This window comes from Serinus canaria, chromosome 6 (genome assembly GCF_022539315.1).
Source record: "Serinus canaria isolate serCan28SL12 chromosome 6, serCan2020, whole genome shotgun sequence".
NCBI lineage: Eukaryota > Metazoa > Chordata > Aves > Passeriformes > Fringillidae > Serinus > Serinus canaria.
The window spans coordinates 18,451,758-18,468,292 of NC_066320.1; the positions used below are offsets into that span (position 1 = coordinate 18,451,758).

At 42.1% G+C, this 16,535-nt stretch overlaps 1 protein-coding gene across 9 annotated transcripts in view; it reads right to left on the reverse strand.

Moving 5' to 3' along the window:
- SLC16A12 (solute carrier family 16 member 12) overlaps positions 1-16,535 on the reverse strand; it is a 32,227-nt gene that overhangs the window by 5,718 nt on the left and 9,974 nt on the right. For 7 of the 9 annotated variants that reach the window (XR_001989973.3, XR_007777939.1, XR_003946303.2 and 4 more), the window contains exons 2-7: positions 8,886-9,092; positions 7,102-7,205; positions 5,709-5,852; positions 2,727-3,318; positions 1,374-1,633; positions 29-287 (exon numbers count right to left, since the gene is read on the reverse strand). Coding sequence is in view for 4 of the 9 variants with exons in the window: in XM_050976588.1 (XP_050832545.1) it covers positions 29-287; positions 1,374-1,633; positions 2,727-3,318; positions 5,709-5,852; positions 7,102-7,205; positions 8,886-8,995 (1,469 nt within the window). In the remaining 5 variants the exon portion in view is untranslated. Of the gene's footprint in view, positions 1-28; positions 288-1,373; positions 1,634-2,726; positions 3,319-5,708; positions 5,853-7,101; positions 7,206-8,885; positions 11,798-16,535 lie in introns of those variants that run through there. The other 2 variants (XM_018910803.3, XM_018910805.3) reach the window with 2 other exon arrangements.

The window sequence follows — 16,535 nt, forward strand, 5'->3', positions numbered from 1 at the left end:
CCTACTGAATCTCAACAGCACTTGTCACCTGTTGCTGAAGCTGTTTGAATCCACAGCCAAAAATTCAACATCCCTTTGGTCTAATTCTGCTGTGACAGAATAAGCTATTGCTCCATTTGTCCAGATGTGCTGTTTCAAGGTTGTGTTACCAGTGAGGGATGGCAAATGTGTTCTTTTGATTTTCTTTGCTAGTCTTGCAAAACACAATAGTGCTGAGCTAAATATCATAGAAAATCCACACAGGAGAAATGATGCAGTATAGCTGCCAGTTGTGTCCACAAGCCAACCTGTAGGGGGGAAAAAATAATTTAGAGGTCCACCAGTATTCTCGTGGATGACTTACAAATCCTGTTACCCAGTTACAAACTTTTGGAGTTATCACATATAAATACAATCAAATAATACAGATTTACATTGCCATCACTATACTTTTGCATCCTGGTGCAGAGAGGGATTTATTCTCAGCAGGCAAATAATATCTTTATGGCCTTTTGTTTGGAGGTCAAATACACAAGAAAAGGCAGAGCAGTCATCACCACACTACTAAATGAACATCTTCCAACTGCCTGGATTTAACTGGCAGTCTTTAGAAGGCTTAGAGAGCTCTAAGATCAGAAACAATTATTAAGCTATGGGCAGGCCCATGCTTCATGTAAAACAATTCTATTTTGCAATAATTTTTGCTATGGAAAATTAAATTAAAAGCTTAATGAGCAGTGATTAATTGGGAATTGATGTAAACATCAGACAAAATATGCAAGATATATATAGTTGCTTGTTTGAAGAAGATCTCAGAGCCTCCACAGTATTAAAAACTGTGTCAAGTGCTTTCTAAAGAATAAGGATACAGCTCTCATCCTTACTTGACTGTAATGGTACGGATGGGAAAAATGATAGTTAGATACTACAGGGATGAGTTTATGACCAAACAGGAGTGGAGCTGATTCACCTACCTGTTCAAAGCAATGTAGAAACTAAATGCAAAAAGAAAACATAAAAAAAAGACAAACTTGGAATTAAACTCTCTTTAGAAAGATTTAGATTTTACAAAATCATGCAATTTCCCAGTGAAATCTTTTACTCCTTCTACTTGCACAGTTTCTAAACTATGTGGTGATGTAACAGCTCTTAGAAGCCTATTTCATGCTGGTTTGTTTCTAAATTTCATCTCACTCTATATGTAGAAATCATTCCACCGAGACCAGGATGGGAAATCTAAAGAATTATGAATGCCCAGGTGTGTTATTTCTTTACCCAGAGGCTGCCTTCAGATTCACTGTGCATTTGCTATCCTTCCTCCCCCTTTACAGCACAGCAACAGGTAAATCTGAAGTACTGATAAGGTTATAGGGAAGTCATTTGGCAAAACTGACCTGCCACAGGTGGGCTCACTAGATATGGTATGGCATGAAGAAAATACACAACGCCCAGTGCTGATGATAACAAAGGAGTTCCCACTGCATCTGCTGTCACAACAGGGATCAGTGTGACATAGGCCCCATCGAAGTAGCCAAAGGTAAATGAGAAAGGCACAAGCAAGGGGAAGCTTTGGAGAACTGGCAGGAAAAGACAAGAAAGGCCATCCATTCCTACAGCAAAGAGGTAGCAAAAGTACCGATGTTTCTTCAGGCACCTGCAAATTTCAAAAGAGAAAAGAAAAATATTATCACTGAAACCAGCATTTCAGCTTCTATGCCCTGGAATGCAGTGCTTCTGTCTCTCTCACTTTTCTATAGCTCAAATTTAATCAATTGCCTTACATAAGCCTTCCAACAGCAGAAGAGCCCAGGTCGGGAAAGTTGCCCACCTACAGCTGCAGAAACATCTGGCCAGCAGCAGCCGTGCTGCCTGCAGAGTTCTTCAGGATGTTCCTAGTGACAGAACCCTGCTGCCAGGATTTTGCAGTCCCCTAAAGTTTCAGTGATCAAAGCAGTATTTCACTGGGCTTCACATCCCAGCTCAGCAAGGGGATCCCAGTATTATGCATAAAATATTTCAGTATACCTCTCTTAGCTGTCACCTTTTCAGTCAGCCCTTAAATGTGAGTTAGTGTGAGTTAAGTGACATGGCAATTCCCTTCCGTCCTGCTTCACAAAAACAATAATTGATTTCTCCCACAAACTAAAGAAGTGTAAAGAATGCATCCTTTAGAATCAAAATCCTTGCTAATTTGGCCAGTAACTACTGATGTTACAGATGCTGTGCACTGATGTTTGGAGTGAGCTGAGTTCACAAAGCATGGTGAGTTCTTATATACTGGAAAACATATAACAATTTTCAGTCAGTCCTTCCTAGCATGTGCCTAACAATATTGGGCCAGACCCTGGACCCTCTTCCATAACTTCTGTGCCTCCCCAGCAGCACAAAAGAGATGGAAAAGAAGAGGAAGCAGGGTGAAACCCCCTTGGAAATAGATATGGCGAATCACACTCAACATACCTCAGGCAAGGGGTTGAATTTCCACTACCAAACATACACACACATCATTTTTTTCAGGAAAAAAGGATATTAATTGGTATTAAAAAGATAATAATTGAGCAATCTCAGGAGAGACAAGAAGATTAAACAGCAAGCATTCCTGAAAGTAAGACTCTGTTGTTGGCGTTTTTTAAGTTACACATGCTACAGAAAGAGTACATAATGTTAACTTTTATATGTATTATACCTTGCTTACATCCAGCCTCCCACCAGCTAAAGCTTCCACTTGATCAGCCAGAAGCCCTTACCTTCTGTCTGTGAGCCATCCAAAGGTGATATTACCAATGATGTCTATGACACCAAGTATGGACATGAGGAAGGCAGCCTGGTGATGACTCACTCCCACACTCAAAGCATAAGGCACTAGGTAGACAAAAAGAGGGCTGCAGCCATATGCCATAAATAAAATTGACACTGCCAGCACCATGAAGCCTGGCATCAGCAAAAAGTCATATTCCTTCCATGAACAGTAGCATAAACATTCATGAGGCCATAATTTGATTAAAGGTGAACAGATGGACATTCGCTTTAAGTCTTGTTTCTCCGTTTCAGTGACATAATTCTGTTCAAGCAACTCAGGAGCAGTTTTGCAATCCTCCTTAAGAGAAATAGGCCGCATCAAGGCACCACAGACACAGAGATTTAGTACAAAACCTCCCAGGATGAGCAAAGCTCCTCGCCAGGAAAACTGCTCAATTAAGAGCTGGACCACAGGGGCCAGGATGAAGGTACCAATTCCACTTCCTGACATGGCTATTCCATAGGCCAGCGCTTTCCTTTTGTTGAAGTATTTGCCCACCATTGCAATGGCTGGAGAATAACAAAGTGCAAACCCAAGCCCTAGAAGAGAAAGCAAAGTGCAGATGGCTTAATACTAAGCATGACATATGGAACATATTAAAGCAAACCACATAATGTATTTTCATTAGTACAAAAGAATAGAAAGATTTTTCTGATTCTGTATCACGCAGCCCAGTCTGAGTGTGATGAAGAACTAGGATGACGTCTTTCCTCCACTGGCAAGGTCCCTGAATTGACAAACCTCATGACCATTAATCCACCACAATAAGACTCAGACAGAAGTGATGAGGTTCACTTCATAACAAGAACAAGGAGGATCACTAAACTTGAGAGAACTGGTGTGCCAGCCTCTCATGCATACAAGATGAGGTCTTGCCCCAGGGTCTGCACGAATGCTGGCACTGGACACACTGTCCTGATGAGGCACCACTTTGTGTTTTGGTCTGTTGCAACCCTGAACAATAATTTTCAGGTCTCTGAAACACAGTACAAAGAGCCTGTCTCTGTTACTAATATTCTACAAAAAATCTCTCTTGGTCCGCTAAACAAACTCCTTGCAACAGCTGCTTGGAGTCCTGACCATTTTAAATCCCTGCCTGCAAGTAAAGACGGGAGGAAAGCCTCAGAAAGCCAGATCCAGTTGAGTAAACAAATAAGATTCATCTCTTGGATGGAGAAAAAGATTGTGGTCTCTGCTGCAGAATCAGAGAGCAGGTTTTAATCATCAAGTGGTTGCCCTAACACTAATATATGTATTTCTGAATCAGAATAGAAATTAGTTCCTGGCTAGGGCTTTGGAGCATGTCCTACATTGAGGGTAAAACAGTCCCCAGTGCCTTTGGCAGAACTTGCTGATAGAGGATAAAACAGTCCCCAGTGCTGTAACCAGCTTGCCACATCCTCTTCAAAGGCCACACTGTGTGGGGCAGGCACTAAACCTGCCAGGATGGAATAAGAGGATTAGAGGGACTCTGGGTGGCGGGTGCCCAGTCTAGCACCCCTCAGGAGGCGAGGGGACAAACAGGGCACAGAGCTGGGCTTGGACCTGTACAGGCAGCAGAGCAGCCCTAAGCTAGACATCATCACTCAAGAGCTATGAAAATCATACTTTATTAAGCATACACACCATTTATTTTTCAGTGAGTTGGCAGGGGGAAATAGGTCTCAAAAAAGCCAACAAATGTCCTGTGAAAAGTGGAAAGTTTAGGGACGAAAACATTTTCATACGTCTTTGAAGGAATTCTGCTACTTATTGACACTCCCCAATCTCACCTCTGCTTCACTCTTTGGTTTCAAGTCCTCCTGCTTTCATGGATTAAGACATTCACTTGTTGTGGTCCCATCTGCTCTCTGGGTTGGGGGCACCACATCTAGCCCTTCCCAACAGCTCACCTCTCTGTTAATCAGCCCCCACAGACTAAAAGTTCACTGCTTTGTAATGAACTTGGCTCTTTGCTACTCCATGTACAAATTGTAACCGCCTTTCCACCTCGCTATTCACAGCAGCTCCCACTAAAGAAGCCTCAGAGGTATTAGCATGGTTTGTAGCAGTCCCTGGAATTACAAGAAGCCTTTTTACTTGTTATGAACACATTTTGTCAAAGATTAACATTGTAATACAGGAGCAACAGGCGCTAAAATAAGGATTTTTATTTTTTTTAAACAAATAAGCTGTTGGCAGCATGTGAACTGCAGTAATTCCACCAACTCATTACTAAACTCCAGGGAACCAAGTACAAGGTCTTATATCACCGTGGCTACCAGGTCAGTATTAATGAGGAAGGAATGTCAGTGTGACCACAGGCCCCTCTCAAGTTCCTCTGTGCACAACAAACACAGGCAGATAGGACAGAGCAAAGATTTGTTTTCACCACACCTGAGCAAAAATGGAGAAGCTGTTACAGCAAGACTACCAACCAGCAATTTTTTTTGCTGTTCAACTGGAATGTAATGCACACAAAAGTAAGGCATACATCTGAGGTGCCTGGTATTCACCAAGAGCTCCTCTATTCTTACTTACATTTATGTTTTAAACTTTTTTCCCAATATGCAAATATATTAGGGCAATCTAGAACTTCTGCTATAACAAACTCCTCCCAAATCCCAGACAAAACAGGGAAACCTTTTCATGTATAGCAACTGCAACAGCAGTCCTTCCTGACACCCCATAACTTCAGAACTTTACCAGCAGTCCTCTCTGTAATAAAAGGTAAAGTTGCTTTTCTAGGGTGCTGCATTTGTGTGATATGAGATCAGTCAGTGCTGAAGCTTTCACTGGCACAGCCTCTCATCTACAATCACAGGAACAGGTCTGAATATCTCTGTTTGACCAGTGCCGTGTCAATATGACATGGAGAAGAGATCACCCATCATTTTTAGTGTTCCTGTCTTGTGTTCTGGTAGCAACAAAGGGGCTGAATGCATCCTACCTGTGAGGACTCCTAATGATAAGTAGAGATGCTCCAGACTGGTGGCGAATGAGCTCAAAATTAGTCCAGTAGATGCAAGCAGCCCTCCTAGCATGATACCAACTTGGCAGGATACATGATTACTGATTAAACTCCCAAGCGGGGCTTCAAAGAAACAAATAAAGCTGGTAGTTAATAGCAGGTCCTCACACACAGTTGACTGCAACAGTTATAAAAGAAAAGGAAGCAGGAGGAAGCAGGAGAAAATGGTGTTTGCAGTTACAGAGTGGTCTTCCAACATAATCCTGTCACAATGGCATGAGCACCGAATATAAAGAAAAAAACTTTTAAAAGTAATTTTCCTGAAAGTCAGGATAAACCGGAAACTTACAGTACCTTTCTCAGCAGCCACTTCTGTAGATCAAAGTCATTATGGAACGCAGCTAATCTGCAGTGTCAAGGGGTCAAGCTGGGTCACAGGAACAGCCCACACTGTTCATTACTCCATGCTTACAACAGTCAGACCTTTCCCCACCTGGAATTTGCACTTCAGCCCTCAGTAACTTTAGGAGTCCTTCCTCACAGCTCCCTGGCCTTGTGGGCTCTGAATTAGACCCAAACAGGAGAGGTCTCACATCTTTTGGACAATCTCCAGGCTGCTACCCTTCTCCTGCAGTCCTCCCATGTCTCCCATATCACCCTGCCTCTACCATGGGATGCCATCACCAACCCTCTCCCCTTCTACTACCTGCAATGCCGGAGCAAGGTTACTCCTATTTCTCTCTTTTCTCCAAGATATAACCTGGCTGTCACAGGTGAGTTGTTGCATCTCATTCTTGCTGTGCCTCTCTGCCTTTCTAGCAATTCTTATGGATTAACCTCTTCTGCAGGACTAGGGCATTGATTTTCACCAAGCTGTACCACTTTAAAGCAAACCCATGAGAAATGCAGTACAACTGCTGTGTTGATGCACATGATTTTTAATAATCACAAATTTTCTTTTAAGAGAGAAGACTATTTGTAAATATACACTTTTGATAAAAGGAGGATGGTTTTGCCTTGATCTGGAGGCAAGATGTACATCCTGTGCTACATCTCAAATATGACTCCAATCAAAAGGCAAAAGAAACAATTGCTCAGTTAACAGCTCTCAAACATGATGTGTCCCCATAGACCTGAGCAAAAGTACATTTCTGAAAAATTAGATCATTTCACAAAACAAAGTTCTGCTTCTTTTCTTTAGTATGAAGACACTCCCTTGCACAACTGTGTTGGGGGAAGCAGCTTGGATATACCATACCCCAGAGATCCGACAATATCACTCCCAGCTGACTCCACCAACTTGTGAGCATGCTAAAATCAGACGGAGCCAATGCAAAAGTAGCCACATTACTCTTGAAAGGGTAATACACACCACAAAGCATCGTAGCACAGTCAACAATGGAGTGGATCCAAGCAGTTCTGGCATAATCCTGCCCAAAGTATGCCTGAAACTCCACAAAAAAAATGGAGATGCACCTAGAACAGAAAACATGAACACCAGTCTGTTAAACATGGAATATTTGCCTCACGGTAAACACTGTTCTCACTCTTCAGGTATAAAAATTACCCACTTGAAGGTCCTCTCCATCTCCTGGGAAAATCAAAATTGTGGTTGCAAACATTATAATATCACATGTTTCTTGCTGGGGTATCTCTGCTAGAGTTTTTATGACCCAAGAGTATTTTGAACTAAAAGGAAATTGAAATGTTAATTCTCCCCAGCAACTTATAGCCCATATGATGATGTTGCTTCCCTGGCACACAAAGCCCTGGCTTCACAGTTCTTCACTGGCCTTGTTGCTCACTATCCCACACCCGCACAAACAGTGAGGGTAGGGTCAATATAACACCTGCAGAGCAAACCCCACCTGCAGCTGTGTGCTCATGGATGGACAAGGGCAAAGTAGCTCCTCTCAAACAGAGAATCAAAACACAGCAGAAGCCTGTGGACCCTCCAGCAGCTTAATAAAATGCTTCCAGGAGAGGTTACTTTGCTCAGCTTGACAAGTGGTACTGTTCAACATGTCCCTGCAGTGGAACAGATTAAAAGGCTGCATAATTTCATTCTCTTTTCTGGATCAACAAGAGATGCCTTTTCCCTGTCTCTTTTTCCGAAATCAGTGAATAACCACTTTCTTCAGCTTTTTTTCTTGCACACATTTCACTCTTCTATGTAGTCTAATGTGTGCCAGCAATTAGATAATTTCCTGTACGTAACACATTGCACACATGAATATGAAATTAAATCCACTAGGAATTCTCTGGTATTATTATGGAATTGGTACATTTGTATGTATTAACTAATACTGTGTGTTTCTACCCCCTTCCGTGCTGTTGACTCCAAGACCCTAGATCCCCAAAGACTTAAGATCCCTAAATCTGGGAGCTTTATTTTAAAAGAAATAAGAACTTTAGGTAGGAAACACTGTGTTTACATTATACTGACTGCCCAACAAGACACTCTTTCAGTTTTCCTCACTTACCAGGGTGCTTAACTCTCTGCTTAATATAGCTAAATTGTCCATGTTCACACACACCAGGCTCCTCTATCTCCAGTCGACATCAAAGTCACTGTGAAAGCAATCTCATCCTAGATTGCGTTATTTTTATGCGAGGCAGCAGTTTAGTTCATGTTCTCTCCTGTTCTTTCTATTTTGAGAAAATATTTTCTGCATATTTTGGATACCAGAAGGGTGCAGAGAGGGGTCTCTTCTCTAGGGCCTGGACCTTCGCAGGCAGGACAGTACCTGAAACGCTTGCAGTAGGAGAAGGGCTATTTACATGATTTTCACATTGACTCAGGAGTCACACAAATTCACTGGGACTGGCAAAAATGAGCCCGGCTGTGGGGTCAGAGGGACACAGTGAACCCAAAGAGACCCTCCATGATTCCTCCCTCCCCAGCCAAAACACCACAGCCTGAAATAGCTCTACCTGCCCCTGGCCTTGATTCTGTAAGAAATCAAGGAGCAGGTGCTGAAAGCTAGAGCAGCTGTCAGCGGAGGGGAGACTAAAGCCAGAGGGTTCATAATCCCTCGGTCACCCCCGCACCTCAGGGGTTTCAGGGGATAACAAACCCTCTTCCTAGGGCGGGAAAACAAACAAAAAAAGTTAATGCCACAAAGAGGCCAGCAAGACAAGCAGCAGTGCCTTTACCTTGTCACTGCCCTGGTGCAGATCGTGACGAGGAAGCAGCCAGCAACAATCATCCATCCCCAGCCGCCGTCGGGAGGGCCGGCGTGCCGGGCCCGGCGGGCAGAGGCCATGGCGGTGACTGCGCTCCTCGCCTCAGGGACAGCGCCTGGCTGCGGCCCTCACGGGCGGCGCGGGCCCGGGCTGCCCAGCACATGGGGCTGCGGCCATCTGGGGAGAGAAACAGCCGGAGTCAGGACACGGCACACGCTGTAACCCGAACGGCTGGGCACGGCATCCTACCGCCCGAAAGGCAGCGCTTTCTTTCTCATGCAGTTTAGGAAAATTTGTTGAAGCCAAGAGGGCCATCAGAATTTGAGCCAGTGTCTGGTATCATGCTTTTCATGATAATTTGGGTGATTTGTCCAGCACTTGCATCATAGCACACAACAGCCTCTTCCCCCTGTGTGTCACTGCACACATGTGCGGGTCACTTCACTGCTGCCAGTCCTCCTTCACCTCCGGCAGGCTCCCCCACTCATCCATCCCTGCCCTGAACTGTATTTCCAATTGCAAGCTCTACTCAAACTAGCTACTCTTCCTTGTACAGAGTTTAGTGCAAAACTTTTGTTTGAGAGAATACAGTTTTCAACTTTGTACGAGAAGGGAATATTTACTCCTCAACCAGAGCAGAGCTGATGATAAAATGACCTCTGTATTCTCACAAGCTAAAGCCCAGATGAAAGCTGTAATCATCAGGACACAGCAACTTAATTTTGCGAGTATGAGCGGTTCACAGAAGGTTAGAGCTAGCCTGTCCCCCTCTCCTCACTACTTAAATCAAAACTGTACCTGCATCCAGGCCATCAAATGTCTCTAAACACACACTGGGTGCTGCAGGACACTGCAGGAGACCCACTGACACCCACTGGGTGCACCCTAGGTGGGTAACTGAGTCCTGTGCTTTGCTGAGGGGACCAACAGCACTCAGTCCTTTTGCATCAGTGACTGAATGGCAGGGCTCAACCGAGGGACTTCAAGTGCCCCAATTTTCTCAGTGCAGGAACACACAGTGCTGGCTGTCAGTGCCACATTTCAGTCCATGTTTCTGCCATCACCAGCAAGCCCTTAGCCTCTGGATGGATCAAAGACTTGTAAGACATAAGCAGAATATCTGGGATGCCTTTCAGTTTTGCTTGAAGAGAAAGCTCAAATACCTTCCATTTCACCTAGCTACAAAAGATGCTGAGTATGCAAGATTCCCACTGACAAGAACCACAGGCTACCCAGGAAATGTTACCTGTTAAGGCAGGGCAGAGGTCTACAGAGCCACTTAAAATGGCAACTCAAGAAAGCAGCTACATGGTTAACACTGTGCATCTTCAGTCCTTGAAGCTGCTCAGACAGGTAATGCTCAAGGCTTGACTCTGCAAAGCCCAGAGCTTCCTGACCCAAAGCAGCAAGACACTCTAGAACTAGCCCTAAGCACTACCACAATCTGAACCTTTGAGAAGTGTCCATCAGTGACCTCCTTCAGATATCCAGAGTTGCAGCTCAAAACCAAAACCAGAATTATTTTAAGAAAACATACACACACTGCCAAACTCAAAGGTGAGCAAAATAGGAGAAAACAGTATGACAAACAAAAACCACAACATGTTGAAAGCATAGTAATATAGTTAGGTGGAGTTTGCATAAGCATGATCCATCACAGGGGGGTCCTGAGCACTTCTGCAGAGTCTTTGCAAGGAGAAGCTCCTTATTTTGGGTCTGAGCAGCCCCTTTTATTGCCCCTTCTACAGGAATGAAGGGGGGAAGGGGGGGTGGGTTTGGTGTTTTGGTTTTTTTTTCCTTTGGTGGGTGTTTTTTTTGGTTGGTTGGTTTGGTTTTCTTTTTCAAGTCTTGATTATTTAGGGTGGTGAAGGAACTTCCAGGAATGCCAGAATGGATAACAATAACCCTTCAATAAGAAGAAACATGTGCAAAATTTTCAGATCTTCACATACAGAGCCCTAACTAATTTTAATGCAGAAGCAGTAGTAGCTGGGTGGCATGGCCTCAGCCTAGATCTCTGGCCCAACTTCCCAGGCAAGCTTCAGCTCAGGGTTGAGTTCACATTTTTAGCTGTACATTAACGTACTTGGGAAGAATTTGATGACATATCAGGCTAAGTAAACATAGATTAGGTGTTTGGTTACATGGTTACTTGCTGTTATTTTCCCAGAACCCTGCCAGCAAACATTTAATGAGATTACAAACAACTGAAAACAACCATATTATAAAAAAATGCCTGGCCAACAGGAGGCCACCCAGCCTCCCTTTAGCAGATTAGTGCAGACCTCATCTCCTTGACTCCCCACTTGCTTCAAGGAGTGCTGTGCCTTTCACAGCCACTGAACTAATAGGCAAGTTAAATTATTACCTTTCTTGTTGCTGCACACGTCTAAAAGCACTTCTTATCTCAACCTGACAATTTCATTCAGAGGGTAGGAAATGTCATTGGCTTACACCCCAGTGCTGTTTTCTAATTATCTGTTTGGTGGATAGTACAGGCTGTGGACTCTGCAAATGAAGTTGAACAGCAAGAAAGCACACTTTATCTGAGCAATCATATCCTCCCCCTTCCCAAACGCCAGTTTGCTCTCATGTTGCATATTTTTCTCAATTTTTCTGGTATAGGATAAGACTATTTCTGAATATTTGCTCCACTGTAAGGCCTGGCAGCATTGGCTGCTATTACAACATATCTCAGATGTACATTAAAGTTCCTGCTGCTTGAGACAGCTGAAGGAAAGCAGGGTTAAAATATAATCACATGAAACAGCTCTATACTTTGCTAGATAATTTTCACCCAAGCACTAAGTAAATGTGCTTTACTGTGAGTTCAAAGATGCGAATGGGGTGAAGATGGTACAAATTCTGCTGATCCCTTAGAAAGCCTTAGTTACCCAATGTGCCCTGGCAGCTCACTAGTGAGCTGCCAGGGCACATTGGGTTCCCCCAGGTTAAAACATTAGGTTTAATTTGGCAGGATAAATAACTCATATCATTAAATAACTTCAGCAGCTGGTTTTGAGAAGCCTAGAAACAAAGCAAGTGCTCCTGAGAGCACCTCCCTTACCCAGTCACTCAGCAAGCAGAAAGGAGGGGGTGAGGTAACTAAAAAGGCACTGCCATAACCTTGCACCTCATCACAAGGTCCCTTTTGCCAGGAAAAGGAACACAAAACTCCATGGCAGCTTAGCAACCAGCCAGCACAGCGACAGGAGCCCCTGACCTTTTAAACAGCTCACGGCCAGCAAAGCGCTCGCTGCTCCCTCTGCCCACCTCTCCTCTCACCCTAAAGTCTTTCTTCTTTGAATTTATTTGTTCAATAATGATATTACAACAACGTGAAGATGCAAAGTATTTGTATGACAAAAGACAGAGGAACAGCAGGTACAGTCACTGTGGCCTGCCTGGGGACCAGGGCTGGGTTTTTCCAGCCTTGTTCACCTATTCAATTTTCAGTGCTGGCAACTCCCTCGTCTCAAGAAATACCACCTCCAGTGCTTTTTGAAAATGCTCCATTTGCAGAGGGATACAGCTTCAGCCAGAGGAACAGGCATAGGATGAGGTTTGTATCAAAGCTGCCCTAGAGCAGGAACACACAGATTCCAGACCATCGTAAGGTATCCCACTCCACTACTTTCTTATTTTTCACCCTATCCCAATTATACAAAATCAAAATGTGTGTTTAGATGCCTTGCAATTTTGTTCAGAACTGTGTGGAAGGATTCTGTGCAGTTTATCCCAAGGGAGCTGCCCCAAATATGTATTACCAGCATCAGTAAGCACAGAATCCAACACTTACTTTACCTGTTCCATAATGCAGAGATGTACATGTCAGAAAAATGAGAAAGAAAATTCTAGATAATTCTCTTTCTGGAGCAGTGTGAGATACATCCAAATAGTTAAACTGTATGTGCCATTTGCTGCCTTTACCATGAAGATGGCGTGGGAGAGGCCTGAGAATCCTGTGACAGTCTCTGTGCCCAGGATGCCAGGACACACTTCCAGAACAGGTTCATGCACACCAATGAATTTAAACTGCACTTCTCTGGTGAACAACAACACACACAGCTTTCAAAGTCACTCCAAGAACATTCGTGCAGATGAATTTTATGAACAAGTATAAAGCAGTTTAAGCATAGCTGGAGAAGATTCATTAATGCATGAAAGGTAACAGAATTGCTTATATTTACTACATTTGACCTACACACTTAACTCTAGGGCAGTTTACTATCTTCTTGTATTTACCCTATGCACATAGCTCTAGGCCAGATCTTCTGTCTTTATTGTTCTTCTTATTTCTAGGCACTTGCTACATTCATTTTGACCTCTTGTTTTAATGCTCTCTTGCTTTCTTTTCCCTTTGACTGCTGCATCTTCAATGAAATGAAAAATAAACAAAGTAAAGAACTGTGAATAAAAGAAAAAACAAAAAGGGTGTGGTATGAATATCAGAGACAGAATAGAAAGAGAGAAGAAGGAAAAAGCTAGCTAACAAAAATATGTATGTTCTGTGGGACAGTGGAGCATAAGATTAAATATTTTACAGGTTTTGAAAGAGTTCATTTCTTTTGCATGTCTTGAAAGTTCAAGGATGACCCCATCTGACCACTGACTAGAGCCCTTCCCAGAAGTTGGCTAGCTACCTTAACTTATACAGTAGAGCACATTTAAATGGGACATGGTATTTGATATAAGCACAGAAGATGCAGACAGCAGCAAACCCTCTATTGATTGGTCTAGTTAGGAGAAAAGGAGGTACTCTTTTTTGGGTTTTCTCCTGTTTGAAAAAACAAGACATTGTTTCAGCCTCTTTTGCTTCCACAAATTTCCACACTAGCAACTGCACATCATGGTAGGCTCTGCAGCCAGCATTCTGGCAGGCAGCTAAATCCTAAATTGTTCTTAAATACATGGAAAATAAAGACTTCAATTCTGTACAGCTCTTGGGATGCAAACACTATTTCTAATCTAATCTATTTTCTCCAGTCAACAGCTGTCCCATTCTGCACCCTGAGTTAGCTATTTAACTCAAAAAGAACAGCTTGTTTTGATTTCAGCAGTCTATTTATCAAGAATTATATGATTATGACTTTGCCTTGTTTAAAAACAACCCAAGAGGTTCTCTGCAACCCTATGTTCCTAAATAAAAATAACTCCATTGAGCATCTTAAGGCTGTCACTCTGTATTGTCAGCTTTTCTCTGTTTGAATATGTGTCTGTCCAGACTGTAGACAAAAACAAAGTTTGCGCTTTTCTGAAAAGAATGGCTGATGAATCCATGGAAATAGTCCTTGTGTGAGCAAGTAATCTTGCAGATTATGCACCTCTTCACAAGCAGAGTACACATTCTGCTTCTCAGACCTCCATAAAATCAATATCTCTCCAGCAGTATTACCAATGGTTAATAAAAGGACTGCTTACCTGAAAGTTCAGTTAGGGAATTGTACCAGAATCAAAGTAAACAAACAAATATCTAAAAAAATCCCAAACCAAAACCAAAATCCAACCTTACTTTTAGTTATTGCCATAACACTAAGAGAAAAAGCACACTAAGACAGATTGTAATAAATGCTTCATACCTTTTCCAGTTTTTCATCCATATTATTCCTGAATAAATCTGGATGCTTTATTTTGAAATACTAGAATACTAAGAATTGAAACATGAATAAGATGGCAAAAGGAAGGGCTGTAGAGTAGCACAATGTTCATTAGCTGCTCCTGTACCAAGCAGTCACTGGGAAAGGAAGGGCCATGCTTGCCTCCTACAGCAATCACTTTGCCACGCTGGCTCCTTAATTTGTCCAAGCATCCAGAAATTGCTAAATCAAATGTTGCAGCTAGAGCCACAGCAGGAGTAGTTACTGTCAGTAATGAGAAATGCAAGGCGAACATCCCTTGTCTCTTAAAACCATTGTGTGGGCCTTACAGAAAACCAACAGCCTGACAGAAGGGGTCTACAGAAAAAGGTTAAGCAAATGATAATGGAACTCTCTTGACTCTTTTACATAGCTCCTGGCTAGGTTAGTCCTTAAATAATGCAGTTTAACTACAAAGGGTAAAAAACACAAAGGAATATTTTTGTAGAAAAACACCTTTGCAGAGAAATCTTAATTTTAACTTAACTCCACCTGAAACTGTGCATTTTGGATTGACACTCTTAAGGGCTTTTAAACAGGAATTTCATTTCTCACTGTGATGGAAAGAATACGGAGCCAGACAATTTTCCTTGAGTACATGGCTGTAACTGAAATCTGAGCTGAGACTGTCAGTGAGCACACCCTCAGCAAGGCTGTGGTCACACATGTTCCATCTTATGATGATGTCAACATATGTATGTGTCAGAAATCTCTGATGTTTGCTATTTTTCTAATATCTCTCAATTTTTCAATATTCCTACACTTTCGTAATGTAGAAACAGATGGTGGGTAGACAATGGTTTTTGGCTTTTTTTAACTTATAATTACATTAAATTTATCTATTAATTTTGAGTTTTATAATATATCATTAATGATTATTAAACGTTTGTTAAAAACTTCTCATTTACAGTTAAGCTTAAATATTGATAATACAATAATTTTTCTCAGTCATTTCTATCTGTTCAAGGATCTGTGCACTACTCTGGATCAGGAACTTATTAGTGTTCTCTTACATCTTGAAGAGTTTAGAGCCCAAGTGGCATGGCTGGGTTTTTAACAATTCACATAGAAATAAAATATTTTTCACATTTAATTTTCAAGATGTGAATCCCACACAAGTGCTTTCTAAAAGGAAAGGAGATGGCTGTTTTAGAAAACAAATTCTGTACCTACGGAACAAGTTATCCAGAAGGTTGTCTCTATTTATCTGATGGTTTAGGGCTGCTGATAGCGTCAATTCATCATCATCTTCAATGTGCAATATTTGCCAAAGCTAATCAGGCATGGGAAGGCAAGGCACATTATTTCCTTTTCACACAAGCTTATGTTCTGAAACAAAGCTATTAGGATCCTTGATGCCATGCCTGCTCTTCTAATGGACAATATGCACCATATGATAGCAAACTGTCACTGTGACTATTATTTGTCTTAGGGGGTTTTCAGCTGAAATCTTGAACTCTGTAAAAAAGTCGGATAGCCCTATCATGTCAGAGCCACAAATTATTATTCCTTTAATAATATTAATATATAATCATTGTATATTGTAATTGTGCATTAAGATAATCCCCAGCAGGAATGGTAGAAATATCTCTAAATACTGGACAAACAACTGTTCAAGACAAAAAAACAGGATGTCTGTCATTTCCTGAAACAGACTTTCAAGAGCAACTACTGATGAATGTGGCTTTATAGGTTAGGGATTTCTGAGAAGTCATTGCAGAAATCACATTTACCTTGTTAGAAAAGCATAATACAATCCATTTTAATAGATACTGTATCTATTAGGTACATTCCAATGAACCCATCTCTGCACAAGTAGGCTCACATGTGTATCCCTGCACAAACCCTTCAGAAAGTAACAAAAGGGAAGCTACTAAGCTGGGAAGGAAACATTAAATACTAAAATGAAAGACAAGGAAACAGACAGAACTCAAGAGGAAGAACTCTTAGCATGCCATGCAAAATATACCTCTGTCCAGGAAGA